Consider the following 17,025-nt stretch of genomic DNA (forward strand, 5'->3'; position numbering starts at 1 on the left):
CGTCTACTCGCCTGACGCAGAGACTCCTGGACGGCTCTCCAAGTCTCCTTAGAGCGCTGTACCCACTCCTCCACCGCAGGGGCCTCGGTCTGACTCTGATGCCATGGTGCCAGAACCGGCTGGTACCCCAACACACACTCAAATGGTGACATGTTGGTAGAGGAGTGGCTTAGTGAGTTCTGGGCAATCTCTGCCCAGGGGATGTATCTTGACCACTCCCTTGGCCGGTCCTGGCAATACGACCGCAGAAACCTACCCACCTCCTGGTTCACTCTCTCCACCTGCCCATTACTCTCCGGGTGATACCCCGAGGTCAGGCTGACCGAGACCCCCAAATGCTCCATAAACGCCTTCCATACTCTGGAAGTGAACTGGGGACCCCGATCAGAAACGATATCCTCGGGCACCCCGTAGTGCCGGAAGACATGGGTAAATAGTGCCTCCGCAGTCTGCAGGGCCGTAGGGAGACCGGGCAACGGGATAAGACGGCAGGACTTAGAGAACCGATCCACAACGACCAGGATCGTAGTGTTTCCCTGAGATGGGGGAAGGTCAGTCAGAAAATCCACCGAAAGATGGGACCACGGCCGTTGTGGAACGGGGAGGGGTTGTAACTTCCCTCGAGGCAGGTGCCTAGGAGCCTTACTCTGAGCGCATACCGAACAGGAAGAGACATAGAATCGCACATCCCTCTCCAAGGTGGGCCACCAGTACTTCCCCCTAAGACCTCGCACTGTCCTCGAAATACCCGGGTGACCTGACGAGAGTAAACTATGAGCCCATCGAATCAATTGATCACGAACAGCGAGCGGTACGTACCTACGACCCTCCGGGCACTGTGGAGGCGCAGGTTCCTCCCTTAACGCCCGCTCGATGTCCGCGTCCACCTCCCATACTATTGGTGCCACCAACTTGGCCGCCGGAATGATGGGAGTAGGATCGATGGACCGGTCCTCTGAGTCATAGAGGCGAGACAGCGCGTCGGCCTTAGTGTTTAGGGAACCTGGTCTATAAGAGATCGTAAAACTAAATCTGGTGAAAAACATGGCCCACCTTGCCTGACGCGGATTCAGTCTCTTAGCTGATCGGATATACTCCAGGTTACGGTGGTCAGTCCAGATGAGGAAAGGGTGCTTAGCCCCCTCAAGCCAGTGTCTCCACACCTTCAGGGCCTTAACCATAGCCAACAACTCCCTATCCCCCACATCATAATTCCGCTCCGCTGGCCCGAGCTTCTTCGGAAAAAAAGCACAGGGGCGGAGTTTTGGTGGCGTACCCGAGCGCTGTGAGAGCACAGCTCCAACCCCAGCCTCGGATGCGTCCACCTCTACTATGAACGCCAAAGATGGGTCCGGATGCGCCAACACTGGCGCCTCGGTAAACAGCACCTTCAACCTACGGAAGGCTCCGTCCGCCTCTGCTGACCACTGCAAACGCACCGGCCCCCCCTTCAGCAGTGAGGTAATAGGGGCTGCTACCTGACCAAAACCCCGGATAAACCTCCAGTAGTAATTGGCAAACCCTAAGAACCGCTGCACCTCCTTTACCGTGGTCGGAGTCGGCCAATTACGCACGGCTTTTACGCGGTCACCCTCCATTACCACCCCCGAGCTGGAAATGCGATAACCCAGGAAGGAAACGGCTTGTTTGAAAAACTCACATTTCTCCGCCTTCACGTACAGGTCATTCTCCAGCAGTCGCCCAAGAACCTTGCGCACCAGAGACACATGCGCGGCTCGTGTAGCGGAGTAGATCAAAATATCATCAATATACACCACCACACCCTGTCCGTGCAGGTCTCTGAGAATCTCGTCAACAAAGGATTGAAAGACAGCTGGAGCATTCTTTAACCCGTACGGCATGACGAGGTACTCATAATGGCCCGATGTGGTACTAAACGCGGTTTTCCACTCATCTCCTCCCCGAATACGCACCAGATTATACGCGCTCCTGAGGTCCAGTTTCGTGAAGAACCGTGCTCCGTGGAATGATTCCATCGCCGTAGCGATGAGAGGTAGTGGGTAACTAAAACCCACCGTGATGGAATTGAGATCACGATAATCAATACACGGACGCAACCCACCATCCTTTTTCTTCACAAAAAAGAAACTCGAGGAGACGGGTGACATGGAGGGCCGAATGAATCCCTGTCCAAGAGCTTCCGTGACATATGTCTCCATAGCCAACGTCTCCTCCTGGGACAAAGGATACACATGACTCCTGGGTAGTGCAGCGTTTACCAGGAGGTTTATCACGCAATCCCCCTGTCGATGGGGTGGTAATTGGGTCGCCTTCTTTTTACTGAAAGCGATAGCCAAATCGGCATACTCAGCGGGAATGCGCACGGTGGAAACCTGGTCTGGACTCTCCACCGTTGTCGCACCGATGGAAACTCCTACACACCTGCCTGAACACTCATCAGACCACCCCTGTAGAGCTCCCTGTCTCCACGAAATCTTAGGATTGTGAATAGCCAGCCAGGGAATCCCCAGCACCACCGGAAACGCAGGTGAATCTATAAGGAACAGACTAATCCGTTCCTTATGATTCCCCTGCGTAATCATCTCCAAAGGAATTGTGGCCTCCCTGACCAGCCCTGACCCTAATGGTCGACTATCTAAGGAGTGCACAGGGAAGGGGGGTTCTACCTTAACTAACGGAATCCTCAACTTCTGAGCGAGTCCGCGATCTATAAAGTTCCCAGCTGCGCCTGAATCGACTAGCGCCTTATGCTGGAGAGAGGGAAAAAATTTAAGGAAACATATTAACAAAAACATGTGACCAACAGGAAGCTATGGGAGAGTGTAGTGCTGACTCACCTGAGGTGACCGAGGAGTGTTCTGCCTGCCCTCTCGATTCCCAGATGGACTCCTCCAGCACCGACCGGAAGTGTGCCCTCTTCGGCCACAACTGGTACAGGAGGAGCCTCCTCCTCCGATCTCCCTAGATGCTGCCCCTCCTAGCTCCATCGGGATGGGAGCAGGAGGGTCAGGAGGTGGAACTGACAGGACCCTTTCAGAACGTCCGCGAGCAGCTAGCAGATGGTCTAACCAGATAGACATGTCTATTAGTTCATCCAAACTGAGCGTAGTGTCCCGACAAGCCAGCTCTCTGCGGACGTCCTCTCTCAGGCTACAACTGTAATGGTCTATCAGGGCCCTGTCGTTCCACCCTGCTCCAGCGGCCAAGGTCCGGAAATCCAGCGCGAAGTCCTGCGCGCTCCTCGTCCCCTGTCGGAGATAGAACAATCTCTCACCCGCCGCTCGGCCATCTGGAGGGTGATCGAACACGGCCCGAAAACGGCGGGTGAACTCCGGGTAGTGGCCCCTCGCTGAGTCGGGCCCGTTCCAGACCGCATTGGCCCACTCTAGGGCTCTACCCGTCAGGCAGGAGACGAGGACACTCACGCTCTCTTCGTCTGAGGGAGCTGGTCGAACGGTGGCCAGGTACACATCTAATTGTAGCAGGAATCCCTGGCACCCCGCCGCCGCTCCATCGTACTGACTAGGAGGCGTAATACGCAAAGCGCTGGCACCGGATCCCACTGGAGGAGATGGTATAGTTGCTGGAGGGAGGGTAGGTGGGGTAGTAGGGAGACCACTCCTCTCCCAACGATCCATCCTCTCCATCATTTGATCCATAGCTGATCCGATGCGATGGAGGATGGACGTGTGATGAAGGACTCTCTCCTCCATCGTGGGGAGAGGGGTGGTCGCTGCTCCTGCTGGCTCCATATGCAGGTGCGGGCTTCTGTTACGAACAATGAGGAAAATTGTGAGGAGTCAGGCGCAGAGAGCAAAGATATGGGGAAAAACCACTCTTTAATGTCCAACCAGAAGAACAACTGGTAACGTCAAAACATTGGCGTAATAATCCACTTGAATAAAGTACACACTGGAAAAATAATCCAGACTGTGGAAAACCCCAAATGAAACGAACAACCTCATACAAAACAGAAAGACAAGCCCGCACAAACAGAAGCGGGCTAAACGAACTTAAATAGCACCACCCTAACAACCAAACAATAAACAGGTGAAAACAATTAGTCAAAACCAAACGAAAAGGAAAAAGGGATCGGTGGCAGCTAGTAGACCGGCGACGACGACCGCCGAGCGCCACTCGAACAGGAAGGGAAGCCACCTTCGGTAATACTCGTTACAAGAGTGGTACTCAGTAATGTGTTTTATTGGATTTATCCTAGACATAACACTTTGTATTCAGGACAAAAAGTGAATTGCTTTTCCACATTTTTTCGTTTTGGAATATTTTGATTCTGTACAGGCTTCCCTCTTTTCACTCTGTCCTTTTAGGTTAGTATTGTGAAGTAACTATAATGTTGTTGATCCATCCTCAGTTTTCTCCTATCACAGCCATTAAACTCTGTAACTGTTTTAAAGTCACCATTGGCCACATGGTGAAATCCCAGAGCAGTTTCCTTCCTCTCCGGCAATTGAATTAAGATGGAAGACTGTATCTTTGTAGTGACTGGGTGTATTGATACACCATCCAAAGTGTAATTAATAACTTCACCATTCTCAAAGGGATATTCAAAATTTTACCCATCTACCAATAGCTGCCCTTCTTTACAAGGCATTGGAAAACCTCCCTGGTCTCTGTGGTTGAATCTGTGCTTGAAATTCACTGCTCAACTGAGGGACCTTACAGATAATTGAATTGTATGTGTGGGGTACAGAGATGAGATAGTCATTCAAAAATCATGTAAAACACTATTATTGCACCCAGAGTCAATGCAACTTATTATGTGACTTGTTAACCACATTTTTACCCCTGAACTTATTTAGGCTTGCTCTAACAAAGGGGTTGAATACTTAATGACTCAAGACATTTCAGCTTTTCATGTTTTTATAAAAAATATATATATATATTTTTTTAAACATAATTCCACTTTGACATTATTGTGTGTAGGCCAGTGACAAAAAATCTAAATTTAATCCATTTTAAATTCAGGCTGTAACACAACAAAATGTGGTCAACATTTTGGTCAATAAATGTTTTAACTGCCATTTCAATTAAAAAACTGCCATTCCAGCATGTCAATGCAAAAGTATGGTGCTTGAACTTGCAAATATGTATGTATCATATAAAACCATCTGGTAGACTGTTTCATGGTTGCTCTGCACGCAGCTTTGTTCTAAAAGAAATCTGAAAACTGTCATCTCTATAAATCAAGGACATAAACTAACAGGCTTATGAATAATGTAGATTAATGACAGCGAGCCACAGAGACGATTTCTGATATTAGTTTGATTGCTTCTTGTTTTATAACAAAAATGAGGGGTTCATCCCGTTTTAATAATGCATACAGCTTGAAACAGCTGAACATTTTGTTCAGTGTTGCTCACCCAGTAGCACTGAGAAGTTAACACAAACATTTCAATAGTCTTCAGTCATTCAATCCCAGTCAAATTCATTCCGATAGTTCAGTTAACTGGCATCAAAGGTCTAAACTGGTTCATGTTTTCAGTTTTGAAATGTGACCTATAATTAATCCACATACAACAATATATGTTTGTAAATCGTAGAGTCCATAGTATGAATCTTTAGCGATAACCTTCATATACAAGAGTCATAGAAAATCAGCTATAGTAAATAACACATTCGGTGAAATAAATACTTTGATTAAAACAGCTCTATCTTAACTATGATAAATAACATCAGCATATGATACAATACATCACAAAGTGCCTGCACTCGGTATCCCATTCTTTTAACATAAAAGATATTCAACATGTCCATTTGCACCTTCTTCTGTGCATAAATTCAGTCAGAGCTCTTGTACAAGGTCCCAAAAAGCCTGTCCCAGTGTGTGAAGTACGGAGCGTAGTTGGATTTGAACTTCAGGTGGTGCATGTCATGGTGCGGAGCTCCACCGTAGAGCCCAAAGGGCACCAGTCTATGCGTGGACCAGGGCAGGTCATAGCCACAGTGGTCCTCCACAGAAAGCCAGATATTCAGTACATAGAAGAGCATCTCTGTCAGGGGGTGGCAGCCCAGCAGCAGAGGGTTAACCGACGCGAAGAAGCCCAGAGACAGGGTCTCCCAGGCCCCAGAGTACTCAGTGGTCAGGGCGAAGGTTGTTGTGTGCTTGTGGTGCACCTTGTGGAATGTCCGGTACAGCCAGGGCACCTTGTGGTGCAGCATATGCCAGACGAAAGACTGAAAGTCGAAGAGCAGGAGGCAGGCGACCACGTCCCAGATGAGACGCAGCATCCCGGGGGCTTCGGCTATGAAGCTGGCTGGTCTCCAGTACCAGTGCAGCACAGTGAGAGGGAAGAGGAACACCACATGGTTGTAGAGGGAGTGAGCCAGGCAGCTCCACATCATAGTCCAGGAGACGTGGCTCTTCTGCTGGATCTTAAAGGTCCTGATCCAGGCCAGCCTGGGGGAGAGGAGGTCCAGCACCACGAAGGGCAGGCAGAAGGTGAGGTAGACACTGAGTGAGAAAAGCACAGGGAAGAAAGGCGACATGAGCCACGCATGATACCCCAATATGAGATCCCATAGGCTCTGTAGAAGCATTGTGTTCAGGCTTGTGTGTGTGTAAGCTGGAAAAGCGTTGTTCAAACAGCTTCCTGCCAAAGCTGTCTCTCCCCTTTTATGTGTTTGGTATGAAAAGTATCCGCCCCCAAAGACTTCCTGAACATTCTGGGGCCTTTTAACTTAGCCCAGTTATCTGACTCTGAGTAAGATTGCTCTGGGTGCCTGTATTGGAAATCAAATAAAAGTTTATTGGTTGCGTACACAGATTTGCAGATGTAATCGCAGATGCAACGAAATGCTTGTGTTTCTAGCTCCAACAGTGCAGTAATACCTAACAGTACAAAACAATACAGACAAATCCCCAAAATAAAAGGCAATTAAGAAATATTAGAATGAGCAATGTCAGAGTCCGGAATATATATATATATATATAAATAATGGTGTTTATGGACAGTATATGAATAGAAAAGATGTGTACAGCAGTAGTTATATAGGATGAGCCTTGACTAGAATACATGATATACATATGAAGTGGGTAAAACAGTTGGTAAACATTATTAAAGTGACCAGTATTCATTGACTATGCACATACTGTAAGGCAGCAGTCAATAAGGGGCAGGGTAGAGTATTATTATACAAAATATCAATATAATCATTAAATAAATACATTCATAACTAGAGATGTGTTTTATTCGATTATACAGTATGTAAATGAGCAAGAGGGCATTCAACTGTTTGTAGACAGTCACAAGTGTGACAAATGTTTTGGGGATATACTGGCTGAAGAACTTCCCTACTTTGTGCATATGAAGAAATGCAACTTCTTTGAGAATTTCTCAAAGCCATGATGAATAATAAAATAATGTAACTTGCTTAACATTGTAATTCAATAGAATAGTAGAATGCTATTGTTTGCTCTGTTCTATTTTGGCTGGACATTTGCCTAAAGAGCATCTGCTCCCTTCCTCATCTTACCCCTTTCCTTTTCCTCTTTATCTAGTACACTACGCCACCAAGTGGTCAAGTTGAATCATCTTATATTCTGCAAATCCATTCAGTTGTTGAGGGGACTGTTGTGTACTCACGTTATAAAATTGGTTGTAAAGTTTTTGGCAGAATGGAAACTTGAAGTTTTGGATTCTATGCCAAGGAGTGGGTAGGTTTCGGCTGTGTATCAATTGTCAGCGTACCTGGCCAACACACTACTCGCTGCCTTCAACAGTAAAGATGAGGTAAGAAGCATAAGAGACAGGATCTCATAGACAAAACAGCATCTTTGACATTCCTGCTGAAATTTGTGTAATTTCTGTTACACTAGTAATTTCTCGAATCGACATGGTATAACACAGTAACTCTAGACCACCTTTACTCCACACACAGAGAAGCGTACAAAGCTCTCCCTCACCCTCCATTTGGCAAATCTGACCATAATTATGTCCTACTGATTCCTGCGTTCAGGCAAAACTAAAGCAGGAAGCACCAGTGACTGTCAATAAAGAAGTGGTCAGATGACGCAGATGCTAAACTACAGAACTGTTTTGTTAGCACAGACTGGAAGAATTACGGAACATATTCCAATGGCAATGAGGAGTACACCACATCAGTCGCTGGCTTCATCAATAAGTGCATTGACGATGTCTTCCCCACAGTGACCGTACGTACATATCCCAACCAGAAGCCATGGATTACAGGCAACATCCGCACTGATCTAAAGGGTACAGCTGCCGCTTTCAAGGAGTGGGACTTTAATCCGGACGCTTGCAAGAAATCACGCTATGCCCTCTGACGTACCATCAAACAGGCAAAGCATCAACACAGGACTAAGATTGAATCCTACTACACCGGCTCCAGTGCTCGTCGGATGTGGCAGGGCTTGTAAACTATTACAGACTACAAAGAGAAAGCACAGCTGCAAGCTGCCCAGTGACACGAGCCTACCAGACAAGCTAAATGACTTCTATGCTCGATTCGAGGCAAGCAACACTGAAGCATACATGAGAGCATCAGCTGTTCCGGACGACTGTGTGATCACACTCTCCGTAGCCGATGTGAGCAAGACCTTTAAATAGGTCAACATTCGCATGGCTGCAGGGCCAGATGGATTACCAAGATGTGTACTCTGAGCATGCGCTGGCCAACTGGCAAGTGTCTTCACTGACATTTTCAACCTGTCCCCGACTGAGTTTGTAATACCAACATGTTTCAAGGAGACAACCATAGTCCCTGTTCCCAAGAACACTAAGGTAACCTGCCTAAATGACTACCGACCCATAGCACTCAAGTCTGTCGCCATGAAGTGCTTTGAATGGCTGGTCATGGTTCACATCAACACCATTATCCCAGAAACCCTAGACCCACTCCGCCCCCAATAGAACCACAGATGATGCAATCTCTATTGCACTCCACACTGCCCTTACCCACCTGGACAAAAGGAACACCTACGTGAGAATTCTATTCATTGACTACAGCTCAGCCTTCAACACCATAGTGCCCTCAAAGCTCATCAATAAGCTAAGAACCCTGGTACTAAACACCTCCCTCTGCAACTGGATCCTGGACTTCCTGACGGCCCACCCCCAGGTGGTAAGGGTAGGTAACAACACATCTGCCACGCTGATCCTCAACACGGGGGCCCCTCAGGGGTGCATGCTCAGTCCCCTCCTGTACTCCGTGTTCACCCATGACTGCATGGCCAGGCACGACTCCAACACCATCATTAAGTTTGCTGATGACACAACAGTGGTAGGCCTGATCACCAACAATGATGAGACAGCCTATAGGGAGGAGGTCAGAGACCTGGCCGTGTGGTGCCAGGACAACAACCTCTCCCTCAATGTGATCAAGACAAAGGAGATGATTGTGATTACAGGAAAAGGATGACCGAGTACGCCTCCATTCTCATCGATGGGGCTGTAGTGGAGCAGGTTGAGAGCTTCAAGTTCCTTGGTGTCCACTTCACCAAAAAACTATCATGGTCGACACACCAACACAGTCGTGAAGAGGGCACAACAAAGGCTATTCCCCCTCAGGAGACTGAAAAGATTTGGCATGAGTCCTCAGATGCACACAAAGTTATACAGCTGCACCATCGAGAGCATCCTAACTGGTTGCATCACTGCCTGCTATGGCAACTGCTCGGCCTCCGACCACAAAGCACTACAGAGGGTAGTGCGTACATCCCAGTACATCACTGTTGCCAAGCTTCCTGCCATTCAGGACCTCTACACCAGGCGGTGTCAAAGGGAGGCCCTAAAAATTGTCAAAGACTCCAGCCACCCCAGTCATAGACTGTTCTCTCTGCTACTGTACGGCAAGCGCTACCGGAGCGCAAAGTCTAGGTCCAATAGACTTCTTAACAGCTTCTACCCCCTAAGCTATAAGACTCCTGAACAGCTAATCAAATGGCTACCCAGACTATTTGCATTGTCACCCCCGCACCCCCTCTTTTACGCTGCTGCTACTCTCTGTTTTTATCTATGCATAGTCACTTTAACTCTACCTACATGTACGCAATACCTCAATTACCTCGACTAACCTGTGCCCCTGCACATTGACTCTGTACTGGTACCCCCTGTATATATAGCCTTGCTACTGTTATTTTACTGCTGCTCTTTAATTATTTTTTATTTATATTTTTTTTTACTTATCTATTACTTACTTAAAACTTATTTTTCATAAAACTGCATTGTTGGTTAAGGGATTGTAAGTAAGCATTTCACTGTATTCGGCGCATGTGACAAATAACATTTGATTTGATTTGATGCGTGGGTTCAATTCAATTGAATTCATAATATTTAAATCTCCAAGGGGCAATTATTGCTGGGCATAAAAGCCCATAGGCTGCGTGCAGACAATAGGCCTAGAATGAAAACATGATCATAAATAAACCACAGGACCGGTGGCGAGCCGTAATTCAGGGCAGGTGGGGCAGTTTTGAGCCCAACCGGTTTAGCACAAAAATATATATACAGTACCAGTCAAAAGTTTGGACACACCTACTCATTCCAGGGTTTTTCTTTATTTTACTATTTTCTACATTGTAGAATAATAGTGAAGACATCAAAACTATGAAATAACACATTTGGAATCATGTAGTAACCAAAAAAGTGTTAAACAAATCAAAATATATTTAACATTTGAGATTGTTTAAAGTAGCCATCGTTTGCCTTGATGACAGCTTTGCACACTCTTGGCATTCTCTCAACCAGCTTCACCTGGAATGCTTTTCCAACAGCCTTGAAGGAGTTCCCACATATGCTGAGCATTTGTTGGCTGCTTTTCCTTCACTCTGGGCAACATAAAAAAAAAACAACTGGCTGTTTTCAACAAGATGAAGTATTGGATTAAGAATTTTACTCTGAAAAACAAACATGATCTCTCGATGCGATATAAATATATATGTTACATTTTTATTGTATTTCATGAATTAACTGAAGGCACACTTTAGCATCACCTGTGATATTTATCCTTAAAATCATGATTTATTTAGCCTATACCGTTTTTGTAATTTAGTATTGCTAATAATACCTATTATTTGTATGATCGACTTGACATAAAACAGTAATAAACACACAGCATCTTCGATAGCGCTAGTGCAACATTCATGCTTGGGCAGTAGAGGGAGCTAGGCATTAGTGTAAGTGTGTGAAAAGCTAGAGAGGAGGCAGATAGTGCCTGTCAGGACTCAGGGGAGAGGGTGTTGATTAACCTGACTACCTTGGGCTCAAATGGGATTATGTGACACTCTGCTTTAAGGTTCGACACCTTGGGAGGAGGAAGTGCCAACAACAGTTCAAATGCTGGATGGAAATAATTGTATTTTTCAAGGCATTTATGGAAGTCAAGCTGAAAGCACTTGAGTGTCACTCCAAGGCTGACATCAAGGACCGGGACAGCCTTCCTGAAAAACTCCTGGATCGCATCATGAAGATCTGCACTTCGAACCATGCCACATATTTCAACTTACTAGCCTTTCTGAGCCACCTGGAGGAAAACAATGTTAGTGCTCTTGAGTATCTCCACAAGGCTGAGAGTGCATTGAAGAATAGACAGGATGATACAGAGTTACTGGTAACCTATGCCTACTTTGCATGGGTTCACTATCACTCAGGGAACATGAATGATGTGGATGCCTACACTGTAAAATATTTCAGCCGCTCAGTAGCCAGTATGTTACTGTAAATTTACAGTAAATTACTGGCAGCACAGAAGCCAGTAAATGACTGTAGATGTACAGGACCTTTACTGTAACACAAATGTATAACATATTACTGGACCACCTGACTAGAGTACCATGCTGTATTTCTAGAATTTACAGTGCATTACTGGAAGCACAGTAGCCAGTAAATTACTGTAGATATACAGGACCTTTACTGTAACATACATTTACAGCATATTACTGGAACAGCTGACTACATTACCATGCTGTATTTCTAGAATTTACAGTGCATTACTGGAAGTACAGTGGTTAGTAAACTGTTGCAGATTTACAGTGCAGGTAGCTAGTGCCAACAACAGGTAGTATTTATGTTACATGTATTTTATCTTTCAATATTTTCAATACATATTTTGTAATTTGTATTTCACTGGCCCAAACTAGATTTCATGTAGCCTATTTTGTAAGAGTTTATTTAGAATACTTTTATTTAGTATTTTCTAATACAAATATATACTTGCAAGTAACACCTCTCTCCATCTTATCCTCTCAGCCTCCATGAGTGCCATCTCATGCTTATCAATTGTTTCCCCTTTTTTTATCCTTATTGCCAGTTCTTTCCATGTTTTCATGCTGATTTGGTGTTCTGGACTGTGGTCGTGTGAAGTCAGCAAAGAACTTGCATGTTTCCAGTCTGTCAGTCCTGAGTTTGCTAAATACATTTTCTTATTAGAAAAGAGTTTGCAGCAGAAGCAGAAGAGGCTGTTGTTTCTTTCAGAATACACCAACCAACTTCAAGGTCTTCCTGAAACACTGGTGGTGGCATCTTCTTACATTACACTCATTCCTTGGGAAAACAAAGTCAGGTGGTACCTCACTTGGTCCTCTGCAAACTAGTTGTGTCCGAATTCTGTCAGTCAGAACTGAAGGCCAGTCAGCAGGGTCTGTAGACAGAGGTTCATCCTCAGCAGCAGGATTTGGTGGGGATGCTGCTACAGGCATTTCTAATGGAGAGCACATAGGCATTAGTTTACACACGTTATTCACAGCATTTATAGTGGTGGAACATCCCACATACATACCCAGTAATAATAAAATCATCATTGTTACCTACAATATGGAAACTTAAAACTTTACAAAAGAGAAATTATTTATCTTGTTTATGTTATGCAGGGTTGCACGCATAAACACATGTGCGTGTACCCACACACACACACACGTGCGCGTGAGCACAAACACACCTGAAGAATCCTGCCGGTGAGAAGTGGAAGCAAATGGGTCTTCATCCTCATCCTCAGGCTCAGACAACATTTGTGAAGAGGCCTGTGTGGCTGAGGAGGTTGATGGCCCCTCATCCTGAGGCTCCGAGATCATTTCTGAAGAGGCCTGTGTGACTGAGGAGGTAGATGGCTCCTCATCCTGAGGCTCCGAGATCATTTCTGAAGAGGCCTGTGTGGCTGAGGAGATAGATGGGTCCTCATCCTGGCCAGTGCCAGAGGGTGCTCCAAAATATTTCAGAAGTGCCCCTGAATTTGCATTGAAATACAGTATATGAGTCTGACACCCTAAATACATTTGTTGCACAATTAAATATAAATGTCAATATGCACAATTTATCAAACTTTCAGAATAGGAACCAAATTAACCATACAACCTCCTTGGCTAATTCTAGGCATAAGACACCCCAAAAGACTCAATATATCACAAAAGATACAAAATATCAGCATAATATAGATGTCTTTTAAGTTGGCCTACAGCATTGGAAATTCCCCTTACTGAGTTCAGGACCTCGTCAATACAATCACAGAAAACCTCTGTGATGTCACCTCAATGAAACCAAATCAAGAATGTGCTAGTTAGGTTGTAATCGTTTTGTGGCAGGCTACACACACTATCATGATGAAACTGTGTGAAATTATATCCAATGTTATGTAAGCTAGTAGGACAGAAAACGGAATATTGTTGCCCTATGTGTAATAGCATAGCAAGCAACATAGCAACATAGGCTAACAAACATATGTCTTATACTAGCCTATTTCATTCAATGCATAATATTATATTCATAAAGAGATGACATAGCTGCATACCTTTATCTTTGACCGTTTCTCCTCTTCTTTCCTTTTTTTCCTAAACTGGGCATCTGATGGCTAAGACCTTTTCTTATCCATTTGTGTTGATTTGGCACTCGAGCATCAATACATTACCCATCCCCCAACACTGTCAACCAAGAGTCAAGACTACATTACCCATCCCCCAACACTGTCAACCAAGAGTCAAGACTACATTACCCATCCCCCAACACTGTCAACCAAGAGTCAAGACTACATTACCCATCCCCCAACACTGTCAACCAAGAGTCAAGACTACATTACCCATCCCCCAACACTGTCAACCAAGAGTCAACACTACATTACCCATCCCCCAACACTGTCAACCAAGAGTCAAGACTGCATTACCCATCCCCCAACACTGTCAATCAAGAGTCAAGACTACATTACCCATCCCCCAACACTGTCAACCAAGAGTCAAGACTACATTACCCATCCCCCAACACTGTCAACCAAGAGTCAAGACTACATTACCCATCCCCCAACACTGTCAACCAAGAGTCAATACTAAACCAATTCACCTTGGTGGTGTGCAGACTGGTTTTATATATTTCTTAACAATTTCGCACAAACCAGAAACAAATGCAACAATACTGTATGTCTGTGAAACTATATATTCACAGTATTATGAATGAATTGTGGTTTATTTTGTAGCATTTCGTAGTGTGACTGATTTTGCTAATTGCGTTACATATCAGTTCGCAAACAATGTAAAAAAAAATATAGATATATTTGAGTTGATAAAGCCGCATACAAACATGGTCTCTTTTTTGTTTTCTTGAGTAAGGCAGCTCCGAAATGCAGGTGTTCCAGCCTAGCTCAGTGCTTTCTGTGGTGGTGGGGCAAGCCAGCAGAAAATATGGAGCGTTGCGCCGTGATTGGCTCAGTGTTCTGTCACTCATGGGGACACTACGTCACCGCCAAGTCTAACGGTAGAGCTGTACATTTCTAGCCCCTTGGGTGCTGCCATAGAGTTACATTAGAAGTGCCCATCCAAGAAGGCTCAAGGTCATTGGCCACAGATAAAATCACATCAAATCACGTTATATCTACAGCAGCTTTGATTGGGCTGATCATGTTAACATCATACTTTCAAAATCTTAGCTAGCAGTCATCATCATGAATCAAGTTGACAATCTACTGGCAAATCCTTTTTAATCCTTGTCATATGAAGGGAAATAAAGAAGAGAAATAACAGATAAAACGTATCGGTGCTCATCAGCCATTGGACATAAACATTACACAACAAGTTGGAAATCGCAAATTCAACAATGAGTGGTTTGGAAGGAATCAGTGGCCAACTGCAAGTATTGCAAAGCAGTCATTAGCCTGCTTTTCAGTAGAGTGGCTGTGGCTGTGTGGTCCCAAGTCTAAGATTAAGGGTCTCTTTTCCTAGTTAAAAATGTAAATGCTGTCAAGGAAGCATGATTTGTGCCGCGCTCAAAACAACTGTTAACTCGGAACTGCAAAATTGGACTTTAGTGAGTGCAAGACTAACTGGGAATTCACAAACAATGAGCTACGACTGGGAAAATACGTTTTGAACTTTCATCCAACTCGAAATTGTAAAATCGGGAACTCGGTCCTCTTTCTAGAGCTATGACCTGAAGATCACTTACGTCATCATGAGTCAACCTTTTTTCCCCCCCGAATTCCCAGTTGTCTTGAATGCACCACAAATCCAGAGAATGTCAGACTTTGATGACCAGGTTTGATGACAAAATTTGCCCACGAAGGACCGCCACGCCACCTTACTGTTCAAGTGAGCACAGCACAACAGGGTGAGGCTGCATAAATGATGTAATATGCCAGGGAGATACAGTTGAAGTCAGAAGTTTACATACGCCTTAGCCAAATACATTTAAACTCAGTTTTCACAAATCCTGACATTTAATCCTAGTAACAATTCCCTGTCTTAGGTCATGTAGGATCACCACTTTATTTTAAGAATGTGAAGTTTCAGAATAATAGTTGAGAATGATTCATTTCAACTTTTATTTCTTTCATCACATTCCCAGTGGGTCAGAAGTTTACATACACTCAATTAGTATTTGGTAGCGTTCCCATTAAATTGTTTAACCTTGGGTCAAACGTATCGGGTAGCCTTCCACAAGCTTCCCACAATAAGTTGGGTGAATTTTGGCCCATTCCTCCTGACAGAGATGGTGTAATGGAGTCAGGTTTGTAGGCCTCCTTGCTCGCACACGATTTTTCAGTTCTGCCCACAAATGTTCTATAGGTTTGAGGTCAGGGCTTTGTGATGGCCACTCCAATACCTTGACTTTATTGTCCTTAAGCCATTTTTCCACAACTTTGGAAGTATGCTTGGGGTCATTGTCCATTTGGAAGACCCAATTGTGACCAAGCTGTAACTTCTTGACTGATGTCTTGAGATGTTGCTTAAATATATCCACATAATTTTCCTTGCTCGTGATGCCATCTATTTTGTGAAGTGCACCAGTCCCTCCTGCAGCAAAGCACCCCCACAACATGATGCTGCCACCCCCGTGTTTCACGGTTGTGATGGTATTCTTCGGCTTGCAAGCCTCACCTTTTTTCCTGCAAAAATAACAATGGTCATTATGGTCAAACAGTTCTATTTTAATTTCATCAGACCAGAGGACATTTCTCAAAAAAGTTCGATCTTTGTCCCCATGTGCAGTTGCAGAGTTGCAGACTGTAGTCTGGCTTTTTTATGGAGGTTTTGGAGCAGTGGCTTCTTCCTTTCTGAGCGGCCTTTCAGGTTATGTCGATATTGGACTCGTTTTACAGTGGATATAGATACGTTTGGACCTTTTTCCTCCAGCATCTTCACAGGGTCCTTTGTTGTTGTTCTGGGATTGATTTGCACTTTTTGCACCAAAGTACGTTAATCTCTAGGACACAGAACGCGTCTCCTTCTTGAGCGGTATGATGACTTTGTGGTCCCATGGTGTTTATACTTGCATACTATTGCTTGTACAGATTAACGTGATACCTTCAGGCATTTGGAAATTGCTTGTGGACTTGTGGAGGTCTTTTGATTTTCCCATGATGTCAAGCAAATAGGCACTGAGTTTGAAGGTAGGCCTTGAAATACATCCACAGCTACACCTCCAATTGAGTCAAATGATGTCAATTAGCCTATCAGAAGCTTCTAAAGCATTGACATCATTTTCTGGAATTTTCCAAGCTGTTTAAAGGCACAGTCAACTTAGTGTATGTAAACTTCTGACCCACTGAAATTGTGTTACAGTGAATTATAAGTGAAGTAATCTATCT

The 17,025-nt window shown here is 44.8% G+C and overlaps 1 protein-coding gene across 1 annotated transcript; it reads right to left on the bottom strand.

Annotated features, from left to right (window-relative positions):
• Window positions 1–4,931: 4,931 nt before the first annotated feature.
• Window positions 4,932–6,579, bottom strand: ch25h (cholesterol 25-hydroxylase). Its single transcript, XM_038990319.1, has one exon. The coding sequence runs from the start codon at window positions 6,538–6,540 to the stop codon at window positions 5,782–5,784; it is 759 nt and encodes a 252-aa protein (XP_038846247.1). The 5' UTR covers window positions 6,541–6,579; the 3' UTR covers window positions 4,932–5,781.
• Between the last annotated feature and the right edge of the window lie 10,446 nt (window positions 6,580–17,025).

Source organism: Salvelinus namaycush, chromosome 4 (assembly GCF_016432855.1).
Source record: "Salvelinus namaycush isolate Seneca chromosome 4, SaNama_1.0, whole genome shotgun sequence".
In the NCBI taxonomy this organism is placed as follows: Eukaryota; Metazoa; Chordata; class Actinopteri; order Salmoniformes; family Salmonidae; genus Salvelinus; species Salvelinus namaycush.